Here is a 27,957-nt window from a genome sequence, read left to right on the forward strand (position 1 = left end):
TGTCTACTAATCTATTCTGATCCCTGTGAATGTAACCATCCCTTACCCACACCATAATAAAGACTCCAGAATGATAAAAGTGATATTCAACATAGGAGGACCATCATTAATTACCCTAACCCGTTTGAGCTTTATGCCCTCAGTCTGAGAATAGATTGTGTAGAAAATAGAAGAAAATATATCACACCAAAAAGTGTGAGTGGGGTAGTAGAAAATTGATGCTGAATTTTTGTAGCTGCTTATGTCAATTTGAACAAACTGGGGGACCCACTGAACAGTGGCCATTGTTTTATACTCATCGCCCCACACATGCATGTCCAACCCTGTCACTTTCTGTTGATGACCTAGCCTCACACTTTGTCCTTTATTGAAGTCATTGATCAAGACTCCCTAATCTTGCTAACACCAGCTATAAAAACTTATCTTACATTTGCACTAGTCCTCCTCTCTCCTATAGTGGTAAATTGAGGTTTTGAACCCTAAGGCTATTTACTCACATCTTTGGACCATTCGGGAGGGGTATTATAGAGATGTTATAGTTTTCCATCCACTAAAATGTGAGGCAGAGAGTTTGGTCTATTTTGTTTACTGCTATATTCCCAGCACCTGGAACAGTGTCTGAATCTATATAAAAAAGCATCCAATAAATATTTGTTGAATTAATTTATTAATAGGTCTGTTGTTAGTATTCATTAAAGATATAAAGGGAATGTTGCCTTTATAATTAAGCTAAGGAGAATAATATTTTACTCTTCTACCTTTATACTCCTGTTTTTCAAAATTGTTTCTCTGGGTCCCTTGTCAATAAAATAAAATAAATGTATTTTAATTAATTAGACCAAAATAATCAGAGATCAAAAATCCTAAGGGTTTTACCCAATTTTGTCAATGACCTGCTTATTAAATTGTAGGCATCCTCTACATATTAATCCTCTGTTTTTCCCTGTTAAAAGTTAAGATAGTAATGGTTGCAGCTGTAAGATGATTCATGATAAATGGGATCAGGGATGGAGTAACTATAGACCAATGGTGACAACCTACCTGTGTAGCTAAAAAATTAACAGATGAAGCAGTTTTGTATTTTTTTAATACAGGGGATTTTGGTGAACAACTGCTTTGGAAACCACTGACTTAGATCAGGGATCAACAGACTTTCTCTGTAAGGGACCAGGTAGTAAAATTTGCAAGTCAGCAGACAAAATTGAGGCTATTACCTAGGTACTTACATAACGAGAGAAAACAAATTTCCACAAATTTTTCACCGATGATGTTCAATATGTAGTAGTAATTGAGTACCGTTTTATGTAATACAGATATACTAATGAGAAGAATTGAATTCTTTTTCGGAAATAACATTTTGCTTAATTGGGGTTCAAAATTCGTATTCCTATGATAATAATTGAATGCAAAATGTTCTGATCTGTAATGAGATTTTATATATTTCATGATCTTTGAAAATGTCTTTTCACACAGATAGGTACTGCCAAATACTAATATATCATTCTACAAGCATATAATTTTAATTGAGCATATTCCTCTCTTTGGAGGCATTTGTAGAATTTTGTTAGATTCCTCCTTTGATATTTACCTTTTGGCATGTCGTTTCATTGCAAATTAATCACTTCCAATTGAAGGTTAGGTGGAAGTTAAAGGATTTTGGAATATGGAAATTTCTTTTTGCACAGTTCAGTTGCACGAATGATTTTGAAACACAGAAAATTCCTTTCACTTGCATTAAGGTTGGTAAATACTGCTGGAACTGTAGTTTGAGCCCAGGAAATACATCTGCTATAAGTTTTTATGGAAATGGAGATCTCGCTTCTTGTTTTAACTTTAGACAGGAGGAGAAGGGTAAAAGTAGCTTGACATTACTTGTCCATTAAATGTCTTAAATGTCAGATTAGTGTTTTCGTTTTCTTCAGATAATTACCCAGAAATGGAAATGCTGCATCCTATGGTTGTACTATTTTTAGTTTTTTGAGGAACCTCCATACTGTTTTCCATAGTGGCTGCACCAAATTACATTCCCATCAACAGTGCACATGAGGTTTCCCTTTCTCCACATCTTCACCAAGTCATTTTTTGTCATTTTGATAATAGCCATTCTAACAGGTGTGAGTTGATATCTCATTGTGGTTTTGATTTGCATTTCCCTAATGATTAGTGATGTTGAGAATCTTTTCAAATGCCTATTGGCCATCTGCATTTCCTCTTTGGAAAAATGTCTTTTCAGGTCCTCTGCCCATTTTTTTAATCAGGTTGTTTGGTTTTTGGCTATTGAGTTGTATGAGTTCTTTATATATTTTGGATGTTAACCCCTTATCAGATACATGATTTGCAAATATTTTCCCCCATTCAGTAAATTGATTTTCTATTTTGTTGATGGGTTCCTTTGCTATGCAGGGGCTTTTTAGTTTGATGTAGTCTTTTGTTTATTTTTGCTTTTGTTGCCTTTGTTTTTGGTGTAAAATCCAAAAAATCATTGCTAAGACCAGTGGCAAGTAGCTTACTCTCATGTTTCCTTCTAGGAGTTTTATAATTTCAGTTCTTACATTCAAGTCTTGATCCATTTTGAGTTAATTTTTTTGTATGTGTGGTCCAGTTACATGTTTTGCATGTTGCTGTCCAGTTTTCCCAATACCACTTATTGAAGAAACTATACTCTCCTCATTGTATGTTCTTGGCTCCTTTGTCATAAATTAATTGACCATAAGTGCATGTGTTTATTTCTGGGCTCTCTATTCTGTTCCATTGATCTGTGTATCTGTTTTTATGCCAATATCATACTGTTTTGATCACTATAGCTTTATAATATAGTTTGAAATTAGGAAGCATGATGCCTCTAGCTTTGTTCTTCCTTCTCAAGATCACTTTGTCTGTTTGGGGTCTTTTGTGGTTCTATACAATTTTAGAATTGTTCTATTACTGTGAAAACTGCCATTGGAATTTTGATAGGGATTGCACTGAGTCTGTCGACTGCTTTGGATAGTATGGAGATCTTAACAATATTAATTCTCCCAATCCATGAGCATGGAATGTCTTTCCATTTATTTGTGTCTTCTTCAATTTCTTTCATCAGTGCCTTATAGTTTTCAGTGAACAGGTCTTTCAGCTTCTTGGTTAAATTTATTCCTAGGTATTTTATTCTTTTTGGTGTAATTATAAATGGGCTTATTTTCTTAAATTCTCTTTCTGATAGTTTGTTATCAGTGTATAGAAACACGACAGATATCTATATATTGATCTTATATCTTGCAAATTGACTGAATTCATTTAGCAGTTCTAAAAGTTTTTTTGGTGACGTCTTTAGAGTTTTCTGTATATAGTATTATGTCATCTGCAAATAGTGACAGTTTTACTTTTTCCTTTCCAATTTGGATACATTTTATTTCTTTTTCTTGCCTACTTGTTTTGGCTAGGACTTCCAATACTATGTTGAATAAAAATGGTGAGAGTGGGCATCCTTGTCTTGTTTCTGATCTTAGAGGAAAAGCTTTTGACTTTTCACCATTGAGTATGATGTTAGCTGTCATATATGACCTTTATTATGTTGGGTTACATTTCCCCTATTCCCACTGTCTTGAGAGTTTTTAATCATAAATGAATGTTGAATTTTGTTAAGTGTTTTCTTTATCTATTGAAATGATCATATGATTTTTATCTTCTTTTTTGTCATTGCAGTGTATCATGTTGATTGATTTGCAGAATATGAACCATCCTTGTATCTCTAGAATAAATCCAACTTGATCATGACATATGATTCTTTTAATGTATTGTTGAATTCAGTTTGATGATGTTCTGTTGAGAATTTTTGCCTATATGTTCATCAGAGATACTGGCCTATAATTTTCTTTTCTTGTGGTTTCCTTGTCTGGTTTGGTATCAGAGTAATGCTGACCTTGTAAAATGACTTTGGAATCTGTTTTTTGGAAGACTTCGAGAAGCATTGGTATTAATTCTTCTTTGAATGTTTGGTAGAATTTACCAGTGAAGCTGTCAGGTCCTGGACTTTTGTTTATAGGGAGTTTATAAATTACTGATTCAGTCTCCCTATCAATAATCAATCTGTTCAGATTTTCTGTGGCTTCATATTCAGTCTTGGAAGTTTGTATGTTTCTAAGAATTTATCCATTTCTTCTAGGTTGTCCAATTTGTTGGCATATAATTGTTCGTAGTAGTCTCTTATGATCCTGTATATTTCTGTGGTATCAGTTGTAACATCTCTTTTATTTCTGATTTTATTTATTTTAGCTCTTTCTTATTGAGTCTGGCTAAAGGTTTATCAATTTTGTTCATTTTTTCAAAGAACCAGCTCTTAGTTTCATTGATCTCTTCTACTGTCTTTTAGTCTCTATTTCATTTACTGGTGCTCTAATATTTGTTATTTCCTTCCTTCTAGTAACTTTGGCTTAGTTTGTTCTTTTAGTTCCTTGAGATGTAAAGTTAAGTTGTGTACTTGAGTTTTTTTGTTTCTTGAAGTAGGCATTTATTGATATGAACTTCTCTCTTAGAACTTCTGCTGCATCCATAAGTTTTGTATATAATATTTTCATTTGTCTCAAGGTATTTTTCTATTTCACTTTTGATTCTTTCATTGACCCATAGGTTGTTAACGGTAGCATGTTGTTTAATCTCCACATATTTGTGAATATTCCAGTTTTCTCGTGTAATTGATTTCTAGTTTCATACCATTGTGGTTAGAAGAAATGTTTGATATGATTTCAGCCTTCTTAAATTTGTTAAGACTTGTTTTGTGGCCTAACATATGATCTATCCTGGAGAATGTTCCATGTGCATTTGAGAAAAATGTATGTTCTATTGCTTTTGGATGGAATGTTTTGCATGTGTGTATGTATACCTTAAGTTCATCTGATTTAACTTGTCATTTAAGGCCGATGTTTTCTTACTGTTTTCTGTCTGAATGATCTATCCATTTATGTAAATGGGTTATCAAAGTCCCCTACTATTATTTATTGCTGTTTATTTCTACCTTTAGGTCTGTTAACATTTGCTTTATATGTTTAGGTGCTCCTACATTGGGTGCATAAATATTTTCAAATGTTATATCCTGTTGTTGGATTGACATCATTATGTAATACCCTTCTTTGTCTGTTATTACAGTCTTTGTTTTAAAGTTTATTTTGTCTGATATAAATATAGCTACTCCAGCTTTCTTTTGGTTTCCATTTTCATGAAATATCTTTTCCCATCCTTTCATTTTCAGTCTGTGAATGTTCTTAGGTCTGAAGTGAGTCTCTTGTAGGCAGCATGTAGATGAGTCTTGTTTTTTTATCCTTTCAGTCCCTCTCTGTCTTTTGATTGGCGAAATAACTCCACTTATATTTAAAGTAATTATTGATAGATATGTTATTGCCATTTCTGTTGTTTTCTGGCTGTTTTGTGGTTCCTCTGTTCACTTCTTCTCCTCTTGCTTTCTTCCTTTGTGGTTTGATAACTTTAGTGATATGCTTAGGTTCCTTTGTTATTCTCTTTTGTGTATCTACTTTAGGTTTTTGCTTGTTGGTTACCATGAGGCTTACATGTAACAACTTATATTTGTAACATTATTTTTATGTTGATACCAACTTAAGTTTGAACACATTGTAAAGCTCTACATATTTATTCTCCCCCCTCAACATTTTGTTTTCTGATGTCACATTTTACATCTTTTTATCTTGTCTACCCTTAGTTAAATATTGTAGTTACAGTTATTTTTTTTACTATTTCTGTCTTTTAACCTTCATATTAGCTTTATAAGTAATTAATTCACTACCTTTACCATATATTTATCTTTACCAGTGAGATTTATACTTTTATATATTATTAATTAGCACCCTTTCTTTTCAGCTTAAAAAAGTGCCTTTAACTTCTCTTATAAGGCCGGTTTAGTGGTGATGAACTCCTTTAGCTTTTGCTGGTCTGGAAACCTCTATCTCTCCTTCAATTCTGAATGATAACTTTGCTAGATAGAGTATTCTTGGTTGGAAATTTTTGTCTTTCAGCACTTGGAATATATTGTGCCATTTCCTTCTGACCTTTAACATTTCTGCTGAAAAATCTGCTGATAGTCTAATGGGGTTTCCCTTATACGTAATAAGTTGTTTTTCTCTTGTAGCTTTTAAGATTCTCTCCTTGTCTTTACCTTTTGACATTTTAATTATAATGTGTCTTAGTATAGATCTCTGGGTTCATCTATTTCGAACTGTCTGGGCTTCCTAGATCTGAATTTCTGTTTCCCCAAGTTAGAACACTTTTCAGCCATTATTTCTTCAAGTAAGTTTTCTTCCCCTTTCTCTTTTTTCTTTTACTGGGACCCCTATAATGTGATGTTTAATACATTTGATGTTGTCCCATTTAAGCTATCTTCACTTTTTTTCATTCTTTTTGCTTTTCTGATTGGGTGAGTTTCTTTGCCCTGTCTCAGGTTCACTGATCATTTCCTCTGCCTCATCAATCTGTTGTTGACCCCTCCCCCTGGGTATTTTTCAATTCAGGTATTCTTTAGTTCTGTGACTTCTGTTTGGAACTTTCTTATATTTTCTGTCTCTGTTGAAGTTCTCACTGTGTTCATCCATTCTTCTCCCAAGTTCAGTGAGCATTTTTATGACCATTGCTGGAAATTTTTATCAGGTAAATTACTTATCTCCACTTCGTTAACTTTTTTCCTGAGCTTTTATCTTGTTCTTTCATTTAGAACATATTTCTCTATTTCTTCATTTTGCTTGATTCTATATTGGTTTCTATGCATTACATGAAACAACCACCTCTTCCAGTCTTGAACCATTGTCCTTGTGTAAGAGATGAACCTTTTCATTCAACCCTGCCCTAGCTCTTGGTTTTCTCTCAACCCTTTGTAATTGTCCAAGCAGCCTATTTTATTTTTAATAGCTCCCAGTAGTTGAGGATGTACCAAGATTAGTCAGTGTCCCAAAGGGGAGAGAGCTCAGTCAGTACCTTTTATTCAGGCTGATTGGAAACCAGGTCCTCAGGCAGCAGCTTTTCAAGAATGAAAATATATGCAGTCCTCTAGGACTGCAAGCATAAGCATGCTGGCCCCCAGAGCCAAGCCATCTGGAGGTGTCCCCTGGCAGCAGTCACAAAAATTGGGACTCCAAGTGGGTGTATAAACTCCTTTCTGGGAGATACCACTGTTCTGTAGTCATGCATAGGGGAGTGAAAAGATGGTGTCCCCTGGGTACCTTCTTTGAGAGCACCTCCATAACCTCTAGGTGTGTGCCAAACCTGAAGCCTGCCCCCAGGGCTGAAGTTCCTGGATGAGCAAATTGGCCACTTTTACAAAAAGACTGGGGGTGTGTTTCAGTCTGCTGTCTGTGCAATATCCTAGGGATGGTAGTCTTCTAAGAACTGTCTCTATAATTGTTACAGTCCTGTGGGACCCAGGAATGCAAGCCCCCCTGGTCAGGTGATCAAGGGGCATTCCCTGGGTGACAGCTGCAAAAACTGTGTCACCAAATGTAAAAACCAGTGCACCAGAGGTGTGTAGAGCCTCCCCTCCAGGAGATAGAGACACTCTGGAGCACAGCGGAGGGAAAGCACAAAAATGGTGCCCACTAGCTGAAGCGGGGCAGAGGGGGAGTACAAAGGTGGCATCCACTGAAAAAAGGAAAAGAAGAGAAAGAAAAAGAGGACGGGAGGAAAAGGAAAGAAAGAAGAAAAAGTAAAAGATGACACCCACCAGAAAGGGGGGTAAAAAGATGGTGCCTGCAGGCTTTAGCAGTACAGAGGAGAGTAGGAAGATAGTGTCCACCAGCCTCTGCCCTGGGGAGTATCCCAGCAGACCCTGCCACTTAGACCAATGCTTTAAAATTAGTAAATGAAACTCTTTCACATGAAGTCTGGGTGCTTTTCAAAGGGCTGCTTGTGGACTGAGCTCTGGGGTGGGTGAGCCTGGGCGTAAGCCCTTTAAGAACCCTCCCTCAGGGTTTCGCTGGTGGCGCAGTGGTTAAGAATCCACCTGCCAGTGCAGGGGACACAGGTTCAAGCCCTAGACCAGGAAGATCCCACATGCCACGGAGCAACTAAGCCCATGCACCACAACTACTGAGCCTGTGCTCTAGAGCCCACGCGCCACAACTACTGAGCCCGTGCACCTAGAGCCCATGCTCCGCAACAAGAGAAGCCACTGCAGTGAGAAGCCCGTGCACAGCAGTAGCCCCCACTCTCCACAGCTAGAGAAAAGCCTGCACACAGCAACAAAGACCCAGTGCAGCCAAAAATAAAATAAATTTTAAAAATTTAAAAAAAGGAACCCTCCCTCAGTTCCACAAAGCCCCACATGTCTCATGGCATGAGACATGTTGGTCTTCAAAGTGAGATGTTTTGGGAGCTCATCCCTCAGATGCCAGATCTTAAAAGTTGGGGTGACCTATGTGGGGTATGAACCCTTCACTCCTTCTGGGGAAGCTCTGGGTTTTGAGTTTCTTCCTGACTATGGGCCATTGCACGAGGGGTGGGGTTTATGGTGAGATAGTGTCTCAGCCTTTTCTACCCACTTGGATGTAGTTTCCTTCTCATTTGCCCAATGTAACAGGATGTAGTTTCCTTCTCATTTGCCCAATGTAACAGGGTCTCTCCGCCAGTTTTGAGGGGTTATTCAGAGGAAATTGTTCCATATATAGCTGTAGATACAGTGTATCCATGGAAGGAGGTGAGTTCAAGATCTTCCTACATCACCATCTTGCTAAAATTTCTAATTAAGGGGTTTTTGTTGTGGTTATTTATTACTCTTTAATAATCTATAAGCACAAACTTTTAAGAATTACAATTTTTAATATTCAGTTCCATAATTTAAGCATGAAGAAACTCTAGCTTGAATCTTGCCAGAATTGTTTAGGAAAGCTGGATGTACATGAATCTCATTTGCTCTGCATTTACATCATCCTAATCTTTTTTATAACAATTGCATGTTTTTTCATCAGCCTTTGACATTTAGAAAGTAAGAGCTATGCATTAAAACCTCTGCAAGAAAGTAAACTTTAATGAAATTTTTTTTCTCTCAGTCCCAAAGGGAACATGAACTCTAAAATTGACTGTTGTATATAATAAAAGGCATGGCTGCAGCTGAAAGCATTTATAATAAAGTACAGAACTCAATTTCTACTTTATCCTCTGTCTACATTCATCAGATAGCTGGGTATATAACTTTATGATAGAGCATTCTTCCTAAGAAGTGTGTGAAAGCTAAAAAAATCAAATCTGGTTTTGAAATAGTGAAACCAGATTAAATGTGAGGAAACCAGACTGAGTACAACTACTCAACATATATAAAGATACATATTAAACAAACATTTGCACAGATTGACATTGCTGGCCTACAGGAACCCCCTTCTGGGTTTAAGAATAAGGTTCAGTTTCCTTTTCTGTTTTTTAAAATGGTGGAGATTGGGAGTGTCAGGGCAGAAAGGAAGTGCTTTAGTTAAGCAGAGTCTGGTATTCCTTCCTGTCTGCATACTTCCTGAAAACTGTTACACAGATGGAGAAAGGGTGTGGGGAGGAGGTCCTCTTTGTGGAGAGGAGATTGGTGTCTTAGCAGCTTTAATCAAGATTGCTATGACCTATACGCCCTGAGCAAAGTAGCACTTTTCATACACTATCCTATTTAATCCTCTCAATAAGGCTTTGAGGTGTAGATAATGTTCTCATTTTAAAATTGAAGAAAAAGGGTAAGTAACGTGCACAAATTAGTGTTTGAGCCAGGAGTCTAAGTGGGCTCCTGACTCCAGAGCCAAAGACCTTTACACCTGGATGTATGCACATTAATGATGCACTGACTGTATCCTGAGGAAGCCAAGGGTGGATGATGGTCTGAAGGCTTTTCAGTAAAATGTTACTTATTTGATTATCCTCCCACGATTTGGCTTTTTTAGTATTTGGTTTAAGTTGGTTACGCTAAGGAAATAAACAGTATAAAACACTTGTTTGAAATGAGCATTTGACACTGCCGATCGTGTCCTCCCTGAAAAGATCATCTCCTTCATTGTTCCATTGTCAGGGAGTGCTGAGTAGCTGAACGTCATCTCTGGCATCTTGGTTGCATGTCAGGACCACACAGCTGAAGTGTATTGACTAATCCCATGCACTGTCCCTAGAGAAAATGGAGTCTAACCCTGTGTGGTCGCCACCTGGGAGTTATGGCCTTTCAAATCTCAGCGCTGTTAGCCTTAACTGCAAGTTGTTTTGAATCTGCCCCACACAGGTGCATGCTTCAGGCATCAGCCAGAGATTTGGGCAGGATTTATACACAATGTTTGGGGCTCCCACTATTCAGTTTTCTCCTTTCTGGGATTCGCTCCCCCCACCTCACTTCCCAGCTGCTCTGGTTACCTCCATCTCTATTCTCTAGTTTTTTCAAGCCAGTAAGAGTGCAGATTTCTCTCCCAATTTTAGTCACCCCTACACCCTGGGGCCCGTCCTCTGGCTGAAAGCTGTAAAAATAGGAAACTTACCCAGTGCCATGCCATTCCCTTCTTCCAAGCATTAGACTTTTACCTCCACTGTCTATCTTCTTTTGGTTACTCTTTAGTGCCTTCAGGTAGGCCTTTATATTTTTCTTTAATTTTGTCCAGAGTTTATAGTTGTTACCTGTGCGTATGTGTTGAGGGCCAGAGGACACACGGCAGAAAGGTCCAAAAGGAACCTTAATGAGCTGTCTTTTTAAGTATCAAATTCTGTGCAAATCAATCAGTTTTCATGTTAAAATTAGATACAGCTGACATCAAAAATGTCTTAGAATTATGATCTCACAAAATCATGATTCACTGTTGACCTTTCTTACTTCTGCCTGTTTTGTTCATACTATCTTTACCACCTAAATGTCTCCTCAGTTCAATTACTGTTTGAGAATGATTTATTGAGTAGTTAACTTCACGCAAGTCGTGGTGCTAGATCCTCTACCTATTGAAATCGTGTTCATTCAAAATTCACATCAAATGCACATGACTCCAGGATCACTCCCTCACTCCTAATCGGTAGATAGATGTGCTTTATTGTTCTTCTGAATACCTTTGATGCTTTGTTCCCCCCTTATGACATTTTATTTATTAATATACTTGCTTTTCCCTCACCCCCCCATCACCAGCCTTGTTCCCCCATTAGATTGTAAACTTTACCATGGCAAGGGCAAGTCTCACTCATGTTTGTATCCATCCATGCTTCCTTAAACATGCTTTTTAAAGTCAGGAACCGAAAAGATACATGAAAGTCTTTGCAGTTGGAAAAAAGGCGGGGGAATATAGAACACTAGTTTCCTATATCTCTATCCTCAATAGTAGAGTGGAACATCAGATAATAAAGCATTCTTGTTTCTAGAGAGCAACTTAATAGAGACAACTCTTCTTCCCCTAATTCTTCTTCTCCTTCCTCTTTGTTTACCTCCTCCTCTTCCTCCTTCTCCTTCTCCTCTCCTCTCTCCTTTTCTCCTTCTTCCTTTCTTTTTCTCACTATTTAATTGTGATCTAATTTAATCTTCAACTTTCTTTGTATGCTTAGTCTCAACTTCAAAATGGGATATGTGTTGGTATGAAACCCTTTTGCTTTAATTTGTTATAGTTCAGTAAGGGATCCCTTCTTTTACCTATGAAAATTTAGTGCCAGAACTTAACTAAATAGCACAGTGATGTCTCCAAGATAGTTAGGCGAATAACCCAAATGTTTAATTCTTCCTTAATTTATACACTACTGCGCCATAGTAATGAACGAACTGTAAAATGAGAACTGTAGAAATAAGATTAAGTGAATTAAATTATTTTCCCTAATAATCTCACTTCTTGCTTAGATTCAGGTCAGAAGACATTTAAAAGGAGAAGATCCATCATAAACTGGGCCTTCTGGCGGGGCTCTAGCACTCACCTGGATAACTTGCCCATGTCACCAACATCTCCTGTGCCAGGACAGCTCTTTGGGGTTTCTCTGCCAAATATCTGTGAGAACGACAATCTGCCCAAAGCTGTCTTGGTAAGTCTCATTTTGGCCTGTAACACTAACAGGAAAGTAGGTTTAGGAAAGGAGAGGTCAGGGAGGTAAATCTATCCCCAGATGGAAAATTATAGACACCCATGGCTCTGGCTGAGAATCTTTATTATTACTTCAAAGAATAAAAATCTGATTAAGCTATTGCAGAGTCATAAGGCAGACATAATGGGGAGAGATGATTTAGTCTACTGGTTTCAGGGAAAAGCCACATAAACCTGCTCAGATAAATTAGAATCTGCTTTGTAGAAAGAGAATCCACATTAGCCCTCACATTCCTCCCACAGCCTTTCTTGAACCCTACATTGTTCAGAAAGTCTCATTTAATCACTTTAGCAACAGAGACCAAATCTTATATTTCTATACTAAATCTTATATTTGTATTCCAGGTGTTTAAGCATAAAGATACATCTGCTGGCATTTAATTATCTTTTGTATGTAGAAGAGATCAAATGAAAGCCACTGAGTATTATTGTCTCTGGTTAATATAGTAAATGATCACTGTTAAGCAACATTTATTGAGTGTCCACTATCCTCCAAGCACTATGCTAGATGCCTGGCACTTTTTTCCTGTATTGTGCATCTATTGTACTAGTCTAGCCACTTTATTGCTTATCCGTCACAACAGATTTAGAGGGTAGTTACCATCTTCATCATCATCATCATCACCATCATTCCTACTTTACAAATTAAAGGAAAAAAAACCCTCGAGTTTACCAAAGGTCACACAATAAATATGTGTCATAGCTAGGTTCCAGATCCCATGGGTTGCTCGTCTCCAACACCTATTCTCTTCCTACATGGCAAGCAGAGGACACACAGAAAGAAAGAAAGCAAAATGAAAGGTTGAACAGAATGGAATGGAATGGAATGAAGAAAACTTTCTGGAAGAGGTGATTTTGGAGGCTGATTTTAAAAGAAGGAAGTAAATACAGGAAGTAGAATAAAATGTAAAGTCATATGAAAAGAAAGACAAGCAAGTGGAGAGTGAATTTGGCAAGAGCATTTCCATATTAGGGGAAAAGAGTCCGTATTAGAGAATAATGGGGAAAGAGTAGTTAGGGAGGAGAGAGACAAGTTAACAGGTACCTTGAAGTGACTGTTGGTTCACTGAAAAAAGACAGTCTCATTAAAGCAAGCGTTTAAAGTAAAGTGTTTTAGATGTTGAATATAGCAAGAATAAATAGGAGAAAGAGATTTAAAGATAGCAGAAAACAAATTGACTTTAAATCTCTAGGAGGCCATCTAGCCCCAATCCTTCAGGGCTTCCCCCTGTTATACCCTAGTCTCTGGCAGCTGGAGAGGGCAAATATATGTTCCCTTGCTTGTTATGCATGAGGCGCCATTTTGATTTTTTTTCCCTTGTTCCCCATAGGATATGCTTTTCTTTCTTAACCAAAAAGGACCCCTCACAAAAGGCATCTTCAGACAGTCGGCCAATGTGAAATCCTGCAGAGAGCTGAAAGAGAAACTGAATTCTGGAGCTGAAGTACAACTAGACTGTGAATCTATTTTCGTGATAGCATCTGTCTTAAAGGTAGGGAAAGTTCTCCCTTCATCCGCCCCACAGCATAGCTCTGGAGAAAGACAACTGGTTTCTCTCACTATAACATTATCCCGATCTGCAAAGGACCATAATAGAATTAGAATCTTAAAAAGTGTTAAATAACACTTCACAATGTCACATGGGCATTTAAAAGCCACTGCTAATGATATGGTATGTCAGATAGGCTTTTTAAAATTTTTTCATCCCACAGCACTCTCCTCATCTTCACATCTGCCAATCCCATGCAAAAAAATTATATAAAAATTTAAAATAATCATAACACACAGCATGTTTACCAAAGTAAACATCCTGATGACTTTCTCACAATCTCACTATCTTCCTAATAAAGGCGAAATTTTCAAAAGTAAACTTTTATTAAACTTTGGAACAGAGTTTACCAGAGTAAACAAACATTTGCCTAACAACTGAAACAAAAAATTGCTCACTGAGACCACTGAAAATTCCATTCATTTATACAGTCTCCCCCTAATGCCTTTTAAAAGTAAAGTTGGAGTAGGAATGACTCCAACATCCAGTCCTTCTTTTATGAAATCCTTACCACATTTGGCATTCTTAAAGATTCTCACCCTTCATCCCATGTGTGTCCGGTATTTCACAGTAAGCTTCTTTGCTGCAGATATTTTTGCCACATAACTCATTGGCCACAGGTCAACTTTACCATAAAAAATAAAATAACTGGTTGACAGTTTGTTTTGACATACACAATATAAAAATCATGACAGATGATGATGATTGGTCCCAAGAGTTGGTTTCATATTTTGAAACACACTACATTGGAGGTGAAGGAGGCCAAGGGCCTTGAAGGCATAGCATGAACGCACATTTCCCCTAGAACTTAGGAACATTTATCAATGGACAAATGACAGTATGCCAAAAACATACAATGGTGTGGAAGGCTTTCACAAGCACTCAGGCACAAATATGCATCCTAGTACGTAGTATTTGAAACCTGGTGCCTCTCTTAATGAAGGAAGAAATTTTAGCCAAAAAAGAAAAAGTGTGATGCTGAACAAGAGACAAATCAACAAGCAAAAAAAATATATAAAATACTATGAACGAAAGACTTGGAAGACAAGTGCAACCCACAAAATAATGTCAGTTAATTGCACAGTATTGCCATGAATCTACACACATTTTAAATGCGTTCAGATATTTTGCATTTCACAATAAAGTCTTTAATTTTGTTATTCTCGTGTTTCATTATATCCTTTTTAATGTTCCTCATTTATTTTTTTGTTATTTTACCTTTTATGGTAGAATTGCCTTACAGCCAATTCATTATTTGGTAGAAGTTTTTGCAGCAAAAATGCTTGTGGCAGATAAGCTTACTTATGGCAAAAAAAACCCTAGAACCCACCCCTGTGGTTACTTAACTCACATCCACAGTTGAGTTAGACTTCTAAAATGTTTTCCTCCTCACATTCTTGAAAATGCCTCACATTTTTGGAAAACCTAGAGTCAAAACCAGCTTTTAGCAGAGGTTTTGGCCTCAGCAATAGCTTCTGCAGACCAGCATCAGGCTCCCATCTCCCAGCAGGGTTGGAATGCACCAGAGCTAGGGGTGGAGACAGTGCCCCAGCCTGCATCCCAGGGCCTGGAGCATAAAAACCAAATTAAGGAAAACATGGTGAAGAAGACTCTTCCATATCCCTACTGCTGGTCAGTTGCTTACAGAATCATACTTCATGACTTAATGAACAATCAGATGTCTCTTGGTAAAAGAGCCATGTCTGCTCTTAAACAATCCCTGCCATGGACTTTCACAATAAAGTATCACTCAAAAGAACTGGAGAATTGGAGCTAGGGTCATCTAATTTATTTTACACAGGATTTGTGATTACCCTTCAATCCTGGAGTATAATAAAAGTATGTATGGTGTGCTTAGCCACATACATGCAGATATATGCATGATGAATTTTTTTTTCATATAATTAGGCTTTCTCCCATCTCTTAATTTAAGAAGTTAAAGCCTATGTTTTAGAAAATTTTCCTTACTATGCTATTCATCACAGCACTATGCTTCTTAAAACTTTGTACTAAATTGTAGAGGCTATTACAAAGAAGTATGGTTCTAGAAGAGTTAAACTGTATTTCAGATTGAAGAAATTGTACTTATAGAGGAATAAACAAAAGACAGAAAGTAATCCAAATGATTGAAAAGTCTGGTTAGATGGGTTTCAACTAATTAAAGTTTCATAATCATATAACTGTGTTTTACTCTCATTTCTTCCAAGTGGTTGCAGGAAAGGGAAACTTTTTGCCGAAAGTTTTTGAGCTTTTGTTTTGTTTTGTTTCTTGTTTTTAAGACTATTTGGAAGTGATACTTAAGTTTTCCTTTAAATGTTTTGCTTACACTGGTTTTGTTTAAATATAAGCTTAACCTTCAAACTATAATTGGAAGAAAATTGCTTGAGATACTGTAATTTTGATCCATCAGACCTTTGAGGAAAAGTTCATTTTTAATCCTAGGAATCTCGTCTCAAATTAATATGGGCATTCTGCTGATGGCTTGGGTTCTGGTTTTGGAGGGGAGGAGGCTTTCCGTTGAGTGCTAAGAGTTGGTGATTGTAATTCAGAACCAGCTCTCACATCCTTTCTCAGACCGATGGTGGTTGTTATTTCGCAACTTGTTATTCCAGCTGTGGAGAGTTCATTGAGATGTTACAAGTTATTATCTTTCAAGTGTAAGTTTTAAGATTTAATGATGTTTTTCTTCAAAACAGATCATAAGTATTTTTTCCACTTAGATTTAAAAAGAGAGGCATTGTCACTGCCCCAATTTGAAATAACAGATTTTGGCTCTTCTGACTCTGACTTTTAAAGTAGGTGCAGCAACTAAAATTAGTCTGAAATTGTGAAAATTCGGTAGCTTTACCCAAAAGAAAGAGGTAACTTTTGTGATGACACATCTGAATCACAAGTATCCAGGTACATTTCTGCTGAAAAATATAATAGAACAGAGAAAGACTTTGTATCAGTCATCTTCCTACTTGTTAACTACTCTAAAACAAATGTATAATAATAGGTAACATGACTACAAAGAGGTTTATAAAAATTATTTTAGAATCTCAGTTATAGTTAGTTGACCTTCCCTTGTCCTTCACTAATATTTGACCATATGACAAATAGCAACACTTCAGTAATGACCTCGACTATGTCTGGGACTGTGCTTGGCATTAAGGTGTATGATGTAGAAGGTGAGGGTCTGATCCTGCCCTGAAGGAGCTAATAAGCTAGCGGGGGACATGCTCACCTAATTAGCTAACTGCAACACTTAGGTATCACAGCTTCCATCTTAGTAATAAAAACATGACATATAAGCAACAAGTTGTGCATTGCTGTTTTAAAGCACATAGATGAAGTTGCTGATTCGATTTTCCAGCAAGGATTAAAATTATTCAGTTGCAGACTTTCACCTATCTCCATGTTGTAGGCGGGAACTTTCAAGAGGATAGTCAACCATGGGTACAGTGCTTAGATATGAAATTGAGTTTTGTCTGCCTGAAGTTTACTAAGGTGGAGATCAGACTTTGCAAGCTTGGCTTGTTAGAACCATGCCAAAAGCAGCAGAGAGTTGGCCTAGATCAGAAAGGAACATAGGACGAGGACCAAAATTAGTTCATTTTTAAGCTTTTTATTAACATATGTCAAACAACAAACTCCATTGATTATATTCTACTTGTGTCATAGTCTGGTTTCACCACACCTAGCCCTGCCAGTGGCCTCAAAATAAAAGGCTCTCAAAGGCCAGACAGGATAATGTACCAGGGACATTTTTTTTTTTTTTTTTTTTTTTGCGGTACACGGGCCTCTCACTGTTGTGGCCTCTCCTGTTGCGGAGCACAGGCTCCAGACGCGCAGGCTCAGTGGCCATGGCTCACGGACCCAGCCGCCCCGTGGCATATGGGATCCTCCCGGACCCGGGCACGAACCCGTGTCCCCTGCATTGGCAGGCGGACTCCCAACCACAGCGCCACCAGGGAAGGGAAGCCCCCAGGGACATATTATTTAATGTGCATTAGGCATGGGGTGCTGTCCTAGGCTCCCAGAGCCCAGTCATAGCCTGGAGTGCTTTCTCCCCATGATACATGAGAGCCCTTCTATGGGGAATATAAGGAGAAATTCTAAGTACCTCTGGATGGAATTATTCACCAATGCCACTGGAATATAAAGTTCTAAAATAACAGGGACTTGGTTTTATTTACTACTCTATCCCTAGCACCTTAAACAATGCCTGGAATATATGAATAAATATGTATAGAATGATTGGATGACTGATTACCACATTATGAATCTCACAAATATCTTCATGCATTTCTTTTAACTAGTGAAATAAAAAGGATTTAGGATGGTTTGCCAGACCCTGCTGTGTTATACTAATTTGCTAAAATGTACACACACAGGAGGTTTCATCCCAAACGGGTTGTCCATTATCTTTACCACTATAGTCCAGAATCCAATTTCCCTCTGGTTTTTGTTAGAAAAATATCAAAGCATGCATTTCTATGTGTGCACATCATTGAAGGGCTAGCACAGAGCTCTGTGTATTCCAAAGAAGGGACACCTTAACTGTACTTTCCAATAACGTGTCTTCTTTGTAATATCTCTCATATATAATTAGCATGAGAATAACAATTTAAAATATTTATTTTTCCCTCTATATAAGGATTTTCTACGAAATATTCCAGGAAGTACTTTTTCGTCAGATCTCTATGATCATTGGGTCTGTGTAATGGATCAAGGAAATGATGAAGAGAAAATAAATGCAGTTCAAAGGTAATTATTCTAATTTGGTCATTTCTCAAAAATACTTTTTAAAAAACTTATATTTTATAAGTTTGTCTATTAATGTAATATGACTATCAAAGTCAAATCCATGAGGACCAGTTTAAAAATAGATTTATGCTAGCTACTGTCATTGTTATTGTTTTTTTCCCCTAACCTTATTAACGTGGAATACTCTACCATTGTACACCTTCTGTATATCTGAATCTGATAGGAGCTGAAACCCATTAGACCAATAGCTAACACAGTAGACCCAATCTACAATTTATGATCTTAGTTTTGGTAAATATTTAACTAACCAGACAATTCCTTATATACTTCACTTAGCAACTGAATTCACATAGAGAAAATTCCTTCCCCTCAAGGAACTAAGTCTAGTCGAATAGATAGAATAGATGAAACAAAGAATAACAGTGTAGTATAATCAGTGAAAGAGATATATGGAGAAGTGTATGTGGGAATACTACAGAGAGAAAAGTGTATTGTCTGTATTCATGCAAAGAATGCATTGTCTGTACTCATGCAAAGGTAAGTTGCTGGCAGGACTCACCATCCTGATTCCTGAATATTTCCTGCATTATAAGAAAAGCAATACTTCCAGCTCTCTGAAAACCCAAGAATCCCAATATCATTTATTTGCCTATGCTTGTTTAGTACAGGTTTTTCTTGAGCAGCTTTCAAATACAAATTATTATCTACACACTGCTACTGATAGACACCTTTTATCAGTAGAAGAAAATAGTATAACTGTTGTAGACACCAGAATCAAAGCCATGTAACAAAATTCTATCTCTGCATCCATTAAGGTTTGGTGGAAACCATTCAGAGGTAGTGAACATCAGATTTTGTATTTTGTTGCTCATTGTCTAAAACTTTATATTCTACAAACTGTTAAATGGGTGATTTTTTTTTAAAGAGGGTAGACTTATGGCTTTCATACAAATACAGAATTAACACGTGAAAGATTTTATTTAAAACATTAATTAATGAGAGAACTAGTAAGATATTACTGCCAGTTCAAAGGAGATTTCAAACTATCAATACCACAACTTACATAGTTAACTCAGAAATGCTGAAATGAATTTACAAGTAGATGCAAAACTGACTTTTACTACTGGGGCACGGGGGTGTATGTACAAATAAACCATTTATCTCTCCACCAGACAGAATTTTCCAGTCTATGGACAAGTGTTAAGTGCACTGCTGTCAGTAATCTACAGTTTACAGAGTTGTAAAATAACTCAAAGATTTAGGGCCCCCATAGAATCAGATACCCTAGAGCAGGGGTCCCCAACCCCTGGGCCATGGACCAGTACCAGTCTGCGGCCTGTGAGGAACCAGGCCGCACAGCAGGAGGTAAGTGCGCGGCGGGTAAGCGAGCGAAGCTTCTTCTGCTTCTCCGCATAGCACCCCATCGCTCACATTACCGCCTGAACTATCCCCCCAACCCCACTGTCCATGAAAAAATTGTTGTCCATGAAACCGGTCCCCGGTGCCAAAAAGGTTGGGGACCACTGCCCTAGAGTATGGTAGACAGTGCCTCACTTTCCATTGAATACATTCAGTAATCTTTTGGTCCATTTAAGTATCTTTCATAATTTGTCCCTACAAAACTGTACTCATTGTCAGTCCATAGTGCCGAAAAAACACCTCTCTGCTGTTTATGCAACAGGAGTCAGATTACCCAGTGTAACCCCAGGTTACAGATTCTTGCTGGAAAAAAGCAACAAGCATGACTATCAACATATGTTTTCTGTATGGTAGTAAAAATCATTTTTAGTGAATGTTCATTTAAAATTCCTTATCAATTACAAAATAGGAACAGTGGGAAAAATACTATCGTAAGCTTGACTTATGTGTGAAAGTAACACCAGTGAGATAAAGAGATGTGGGACAAAACTGATCTCGGAAGCTGTGGGAGCAGAGCATAAGCATAAGCTCTCAGAATGGACCCGGGAGTCTTCGTAGCTGAAGTTTGGGTTTTTACCAAGAGACAGAATCCTTGTGTTGCCACTTGGAAGTAAAGGAGCATATTAAGTATAACTGTTTAATTTCATCAGAAAGTTTTTTTGGGTATTGGTTGAGAATATTCTGGAATGTTACAGGATTTGCATAAGACACATTGTACCAGTTTCAGGTAAATATTTCAGGCAGCATTTTTTTATGAACCATTTTTCTGCATTCTTTCACATTTTCATTGGATTGTGAAGGCAGTGTACAAAATAAATAAATAAATCTCCAGTGCTCACTTTCTCTCCTATGTACAGGCAGTCCTCACTTTGCATGTACCATGTTAACACACTTTCCTGTACATCTCAATTGTGAAAAGCAAGGGCTGCCTGGCTATACAAGTTTTCTATGAAATGTTTGCTTAAAGAGTGCATTTTTCTGTCTTTAGGCTATTAGACCAGCTTCCAAGAGCCAATGTTATTCTCCTAAGGTATCTTTTTGGGGTATTATACAACATTGAGCAACATTCCTCATCCAATCAGATGACTGCATTTAATTTAGCAGTGTGCATCGCTCCAAGCATTCTTTGGCCTCCTACTTCCTCCAGTCCAGAACTAGAAAACGAATTTACAAAAAAGGTAATGAAGTTTTTCATTTTTATGCTGTGAGGGACCAAGTCCCCATTTTGAACCTAACATTCAGGGTATTAATTCTGAAAGATATTTTCTTAAATAACTTCAGTACATACCCTTATAAATTTGAGTTCATTGAGTGTTTTATCCTATCCTGGTAGACTGTAGAAAGGTGATTTCTTGAGCAAAAAAGTGATAGCAGTTGGATTACTTCCCTTTTCCCTTTCAGGAGGAAAACCAACTATGACTGACTGACTTAAACCATAGAGTGATAAGAAAGCAGTTGATATGATTTTAAAAAGAAATAAGGACTTTGGAATTTGACAGGTCAGGGTTGGATTCTCAGCCCTACCACTTGCCAGATGTACAATCTTGGGCAAAATTAGTTACATTGATCCACAGTTTCCTCATCTAAAACATGGAGGTGTTGATAATATCGACATAGTTCATACAGTAGTTACTTGAAATCACACTGGTGTAGGGCCTGGTGGTTAGTACAGGGGTGGGGGTATCGGTTCCCCTTGCTCCCAACATTCTGCCTGCTCCTTTGCCTCAGCTGTTGGGGCAAGAAAACTATGTAAAGGTTCCGGTATATCCCATGGAGGCACAAAGCTCCCTAGTAAAATCTTACCTCTTCCCCCAAGCACCTCCAGTTAGGGAGCCTAAGGGAAGAGACTAGTCAGGCAAAATGCAAGTTTTCTCTCCAGCTGTCTCTCTCCTTCACAATAAATCCACAGAGGATACCTACCTACTTCCCACGCTTATGACACCTGCCTTTTACATAAGGAATGCATTTTATAAATGTTCATCTAATGATGCTTCATGAATTTTAATGAGAAGGTTTATTTCTTCACCCCAAATGCCCTATAGAGAATACTTAAAATTACTCTAATTTTAAAGACAGAACTATTGGCATAAAAATGTTAGCATTAAGCCAAGGCCACACATAATAACAAATAATAACTTTAGTCCACTGATTAAAGTTAATTTCTATGCTCAAACTACTCTTGAAAGTATTATAGTTTGTTAGAGGAAACTGTATTGTATACTTTTAAAGCAGACATGAATTTTTCTCAGGATTCTTTTGCATCTTTTGTTAGAATCAGGATTCATATATGAAATGTGATTTATAGACATGCTATATGAGAAGTAGCAGTTCATTTTTGTCCCTTTTTTGTACAGGTTTCTCTTCTTATACAATTTCTGATTGAAAATTGCTGTCGGATATTTGGAGAAGAAATCACTTCCCTCTTGGGAGAGGTTTCAGTGAGATGTGATACTAGAGAGAATGCCTCAGGTATTGTGAATAATTGGATTGTTTTTTGTGGGAAACAAACACACATCTGTGAAGATCAGCTGGGACAGTGGTTATCCTGGAGCCCACAGCAGCTCAGGTGAAGGGGCCTCTCACCTGGGTTAGTGGGCCTAGGACTTCTGCTCCTTCCTTAGAAGGCCTGCTAATAGGTCAGAGTATGTTAACACTGTGGTTAAGAAATGTATAACACAAGGTTCCAAACTCCAAGAAGTTGTTAGTGGCAGCATTATATGGTATGATGTTTTTAACCTTTCTTTAAATAAAACTTTACAAGGAACCCCAATATGAAAAACACAGTTGCTGTGGTTGAAACTGGAGTAGAAGGCCCAGAGACAGTAGAGGCAGCCCTGGTTTTTTTGCTCCTCACCTTCCTCCTAGAGGTCCCTGAGACTTCTCAGAATTCTAGTGCACTGCAAAAACACTTTAAAAACAACTAGCATCATGGGGCAAGCCAGGGTGTGTTAGGGGTAAAGACATTCAACGTTCCAGATTATGAATTCCTGTACCACCAATTATTAGTTATGTTACCTTTGGCCAATTATTCTATGCCACTGAAAATCATTATCTTCGTTTATAAATATGGATAAACCATAATATCTAACTGCGATGGTTGTATTAAAGATTAAATAAAGGATAGTAAAAAATCTTTGTGAAATAGAGTTGTTAGGTTTAGTAAATGGTATCTCTGAGACTAGAGTTAATTATGTATATCCAGCAGCTAATCCATTTAAAAGACAAGAGTCTTATTCAGAACCTGGGTATATCTGGCATTAATTCCTTTATATTTTTAACTGTTTCTTGGTATCTCCTCATTGCTTTGAGGAAATCTTACTTAACGAAAGCCCATTTCTTCAGGAACTGAGGTAAATCTATTATACCCCAACAGTTTATTTTTAATTCTGCACTTACTACTGGGAAGACTGTGAAAGATCCTTTCTTTCTTTAGAGTAGGAATTTGAACAATCTGCATGAAAACAGAATTAAGCTAAACATCATCACAGTTGGGTAAGTAAAAACAATAATCATGATTCGCTTTTTCAACAGATATCTCTTGCTTCCAACTGAATGACTCCTCCTATGACAGCTTGGAGAATGAGCTGAATGAGGATGTTGATGCCCCGTGTAGTGACTTGGTAAAGAAACTTGGTCAGGGTAGCAGAAGCATGGACTCCGTGTTAACCCTCAGTGACTATGACCTCGACCAGCCTGAGGTAGAAGGTCTTTTAACCCTGAGCGACTTTGACTTAGACCATTCTAAAGATGAAGACATTCAAATGGAGCAGCCTCTTGAATCCAAGCCAGTGAACATTGCAGTGTACACAAAGGAACCCCTGCAGGATCATGCCAGGGGCCCCTCTGGCATGAGCACGCCCAGCCACCTGTCCACAACTGCAGCAGATGCTCCAAAAAGCTTGAGGCGACACCGGCGCTGCTCAGAGCCCAGCTACGACTATCTAGATTCAAAGCTTTCCTATCTCAGGGAGTTTTATCAGAAAAAGCTACGCAAGTCCAGCTGTGATGCAGTTCTCTCAAAAAAAGATGAGAGCCATCTGAATCAGAATCAACCCCTCCAGGAAGAGGGTAAGACATGTTTTAAAAAGAGTTTAGTCATAGGCACTGATATCAAGAAAAATGCCACTAATAAAAATGTTAAGAAGAAAAGCTTGTCTGATAATGAAGGAAATCATGTAAAACTTTTTCCTAAATCCAAGCCAGTAGCTATTTCCATGGCATCTTATAGTCACATGTCCTCATGTGATCATCCCAGGAACCAGACCTTTGATACAGATACATCTGGATACTCCCCACCACACACAACAGATGCCCTCAAGAGTTCAAGGAGGCACCGGCGATGCTCAGAGCCCAACATTGATGACCAACACTGCAAACTGACCTATCTCAGGGGGATTCATTCAAAGAAACAACATAAAGCCAGCTATGAAGCCAGTCTCTTGCATGGAGAGGAAGATTATCTCAAGCGGCACAAGTCTTTGCAAATGGAGGGGCAAAAGCTTATTAATCAGAGTTTGGTCATGGGGATTGAGGTGGGCAAGACTAGTGCCACAAACCAAAACACTGAGAAGGTTTTACCCCCAAGATTAAACATTTGCTCAAGGACTAGCTATTCCAGCTTGTCCTCCCCAGGCACTTCTCCATCTGGCTCATCAGTGAGCTCCCAAGACAGTGTTTTTTCTCAGATTTCTGAACACTCCGTGTTTACACCCACTGAAACTTCCTCTCCAATAGATTGCACTTTTCAGGCTCAAAGAAAGCAGGAAGAGCTTTCTTCTGACTTTAGCAGTTCCAGCCTCATTTCTGGAATTCCTGGTCCCTCATCAGGGCAGGCCAGCGGCCACCTGGCTTATACAAAAAAGGACAGTGTAGAGTGGCATTCACAAATGCATTCTGTAACTCTTCACCCCAGCACATGGTTGAGAAATGGAGTAGCCAGTTTGAAAAACTGGTCCCTCAAAAAGAAGGCAAGGGCACCCAGACCAGAGGAAAATAAAATAGGTTCTCTAAAAGGACACACAGAGCCTCCTCCACAGGCTTCTGGTGTTCCAGAAGCCAACGCACTGCATGAGAGACAGAAAGACATGCCCCAAGGGGTGGCTGAAGGACTTGGAGCTGTGCAAACAGCCCGCTGGTATAGTTCTTACCCCAGCCAGGACTCAGAGAAACACTGTAGCTCTCCAGTCAGCCTAGTGGAAGACAGACTCGGGCTTTGTATGAAGTCACCCGAGGAAGGAGAGATTAGTGGGCGGTGTTCTCCTGGTACTCTGCCTCATGGAAGATCCTCACCCAGCTCTTTGACTGTGGATCATGTGTGCAGCCCAGACTCAGGGCCTACAGTGGTTTGTGACGTTGAGGACAGACATTTGACCAAAGACATTTAACCACAATAAGAATCTGATGTCTACAAGAACAGAAACTGGGCTAATCATGATATAAAGATAATTATTATGACCTCTTTGTGTAAAATACCTGGGATGGGTAGCATAAGGATAATCATTGCTAATACTTAGGACAACAAAAGAATTCTCTTTATTGAGACTATTTGGCAAAAAGTTTAGACAAAACTTTTGTCACCTAAGTGTTTGGGAGGCTTTTCCTTATTAGAGCATGGTTTGATCCTGTCATGCGTTTTAAGAGCTACAAGCAGAGGGCTAGAGAAAGCATCTTCTGTAGAGGAAACATGCCATGTATGATGAAATTAGTAACCTGAGAAAGCCAGGAAGTCAAAAGTGAAGAATAGAAACTGTAGAGAGAGAGGGAAGGGTGCAGAGAAACCATCCACATTCCATGGAATGTGTTTAATAAGTAGGCAAGAAAAATGCCACTAATCAAAGCTACAGAAGGAAAACATGTTCAATAATAAAGGAAATTATTTGAAACTTTTCCCCAAATCTGAACCAGTGGCCATTTCTGTGACATCTTATAGTCAGTCACATGCCCTCACAACATCATTTCAGGTATTAGCCCATTGATGCAACTAGAGAGGAAGAAAACTACAGTGATTCAAAAGCCATGAGTACCATGATATAATAGTTTTTGTTTGTTTTGTTTCTTTGGTTGTGTTGGTTGTGCTTTTCCATTAGTGTTTCATTGCTCTGCAGAGGTTCCAGGACACAGAACTGTGAGGAGAAAGAAGGAGATGGTTGCTCATTTCAATGTCCTTGCAAGGTGCCTGAGCTAGAAACATTCTCCAGAAATGCATTTTTCCTGTTACAAGGTGACCTTCTGACTGTGTTTGCTGTCTTAGTGTGGAGGAGAAAACTGCCACAGCAGTCCTTTCTCTATTACACGATTGCTATTGCCAACATGTGATCAAAGCATGGCTCCTCTTTGTTGAAATGTTTTTCTGCTCCTTGCCTCTTAGATTAGTCAGCCAGAAAAAATCACTGGTAAATCATCCCTTTTCTGATTGTCACTTGGCAGTTGAGAACAGTTTTGAGGTTGGCGGGTTATAAAGAGTCACAGAATAGAGGAGCCATAAGAGTGGCTGTCAGGCCTCTTTTCAGACAGTCATCGGCTTTGGATTTTCTTACCTCCAGAAGTTTTTACATATTCTTTGTTCCAAATGATTCATGGTTTATACCTCATTGGTTCATTTCATATCCATGGACATTTCTCCTCTCTTGCCTTAAAGTTTATACCAGTACCTCTCCTGGATTATTTCCATGGATTATTTGGCCTTGCCAGCCAGTGTGAAGGGGTAGAATCAGAAATAGATGTGCATCTTCCTTCATTTTAAATACTTATAAGAAGTTGCTTAGAGCCCATTTGGTTTCTTTAGTTCAGTTTCAGATGGACCTTCCTCCCACAGATTTGCTTAATTCCAAATTATTTTTCTCAGCCACCCAGAAACTTTCATGTCAAAATGTTCTTTCACTGTTGTCCTAAAGGTTGCATTTTGCAGTTATAGAAAAAAAAAAAATAATGTTTTCTGTAAGATAGAAGAAGTCCTTTCAGTATTAGCTCTAGGTGCTACCTACCTCTAGGGGACATGGCCCTGTTTGTCCTAAGCATTATAATTAACTTTTAGAACTCTCTCCAAAGAGCTCCTTTATGACACTGGCCATCTCAGTCACAGATGTGAAGTAGATTTTACCTTATAACTAACCACTCCTATATTTAGACTCCTAAGTGTCCATAGGCATCTTTTGTGGTATAATATATAAAGGCAACAGGGATTCCCCTCACCCTTAGGGCATACTACTGCAGAACCACAAGATGTGAATGAAGCTCTTATGGCTTGGAGTGTCCTTCTAGAAGAAATTCTTCTCTACTTAACAAAATAATAGTTCTATCCTTTTTGCTTTCATATTGATGGATAGGAAATCATCCACTCAGTTTGAAGCATGGAAGAAAATAGATGCTGAGGTTCTTCAATAACCATTCCTACTCTCTGTGTTCCCTTAGATACTCCTGTAACATTTAATGTGAATAGTTAATATTGCTGTAAAGTATTATATTGTATGATTTGAAGACAGACTACATGTCATTTTATCATACTCTGTCAATCTATAATATATTAGACCAATGCTTTATCTAAAATGCTTTTGAGTTTGTATAATATATCTTGACAAATTTTACTACCATATGTTATGTAATAAATGTGTATTTTTGTACTTGCAGAAACTGCTGCTAAATTTTAAAGTTGTTTGGTTTTAAAGGCACTGATAATGGATATGTATGAAGTCCATTTTGTCTATTAAATAAAACACCATTCTTCAGAGTTAACAGTCCCACCAGAGCAATATTGCCCTTTGTAGACTCGTTTTAGCTAATGAGCCCAATTTCTGCTTAACATTGGAAATTTCATAAAATGTAATTAATGTTGAATTGGAACTTTGAGCTTTTAGTCATAGGCCATGGTCAGTCTCTCTAGAAAAAGAGGTTTTTTTCTTTTATAGTTTTCTAATCTTACTGTTTACCAAACAAGTTATGCTTCATACATAAAGTCTTCATTTTTCTTAGATATTATATTTACACTGTGCTCCTAGAATCAGATACGTATTAAGTCTATATTCTCATATCAGAGAACCATCAACTCAGTTTAATTGACTGTATGAGATTTTCTTGTCTAAATTTGAACCATTCTGACCAGAGTATCCAGTTGACTCGAGACACGTCCAGACATCCCAAGATGTCTGGATCCAAATACTACAAGGCATCAGTACTTATGAAGTCAGGTAAACTTATCAAATATTCTTATT

General features: G+C 37.9%; 1 protein-coding gene across 1 annotated transcript in view; it reads left to right on the top strand.

Moving 5' to 3' along the window:
- ARHGAP20 (Rho GTPase activating protein 20) overlaps positions 1 to 27,379 on the top strand; it is a 146,828-nt gene extending 119,449 nt beyond the window's left edge. The window contains exons 10-15 of the mRNA XM_019941924.3: positions 11,795 to 11,973; positions 13,364 to 13,525; positions 18,222 to 18,331; positions 20,739 to 20,928; positions 22,105 to 22,219; positions 23,282 to 27,379. Coding sequence (XP_019797483.1) covers positions 11,795 to 11,973; positions 13,364 to 13,525; positions 18,222 to 18,331; positions 20,739 to 20,928; positions 22,105 to 22,219; positions 23,282 to 25,134 — 2,609 coding nt within the window. The 3' untranslated portion in view covers positions 25,135 to 27,379. The remainder of the gene's footprint in view (positions 1 to 11,794; positions 11,974 to 13,363; positions 13,526 to 18,221; positions 18,332 to 20,738; positions 20,929 to 22,104; positions 22,220 to 23,281) is intronic.
- The last annotated feature ends 578 nt before the right edge of the window (positions 27,380 to 27,957 follow it).

The sequence above is a fragment of the Tursiops truncatus genome, chromosome 8 (assembly GCF_011762595.2).
Source record: "Tursiops truncatus isolate mTurTru1 chromosome 8, mTurTru1.mat.Y, whole genome shotgun sequence".
Classification (NCBI taxonomy): domain Eukaryota; kingdom Metazoa; phylum Chordata; class Mammalia; order Artiodactyla; family Delphinidae; genus Tursiops; species Tursiops truncatus.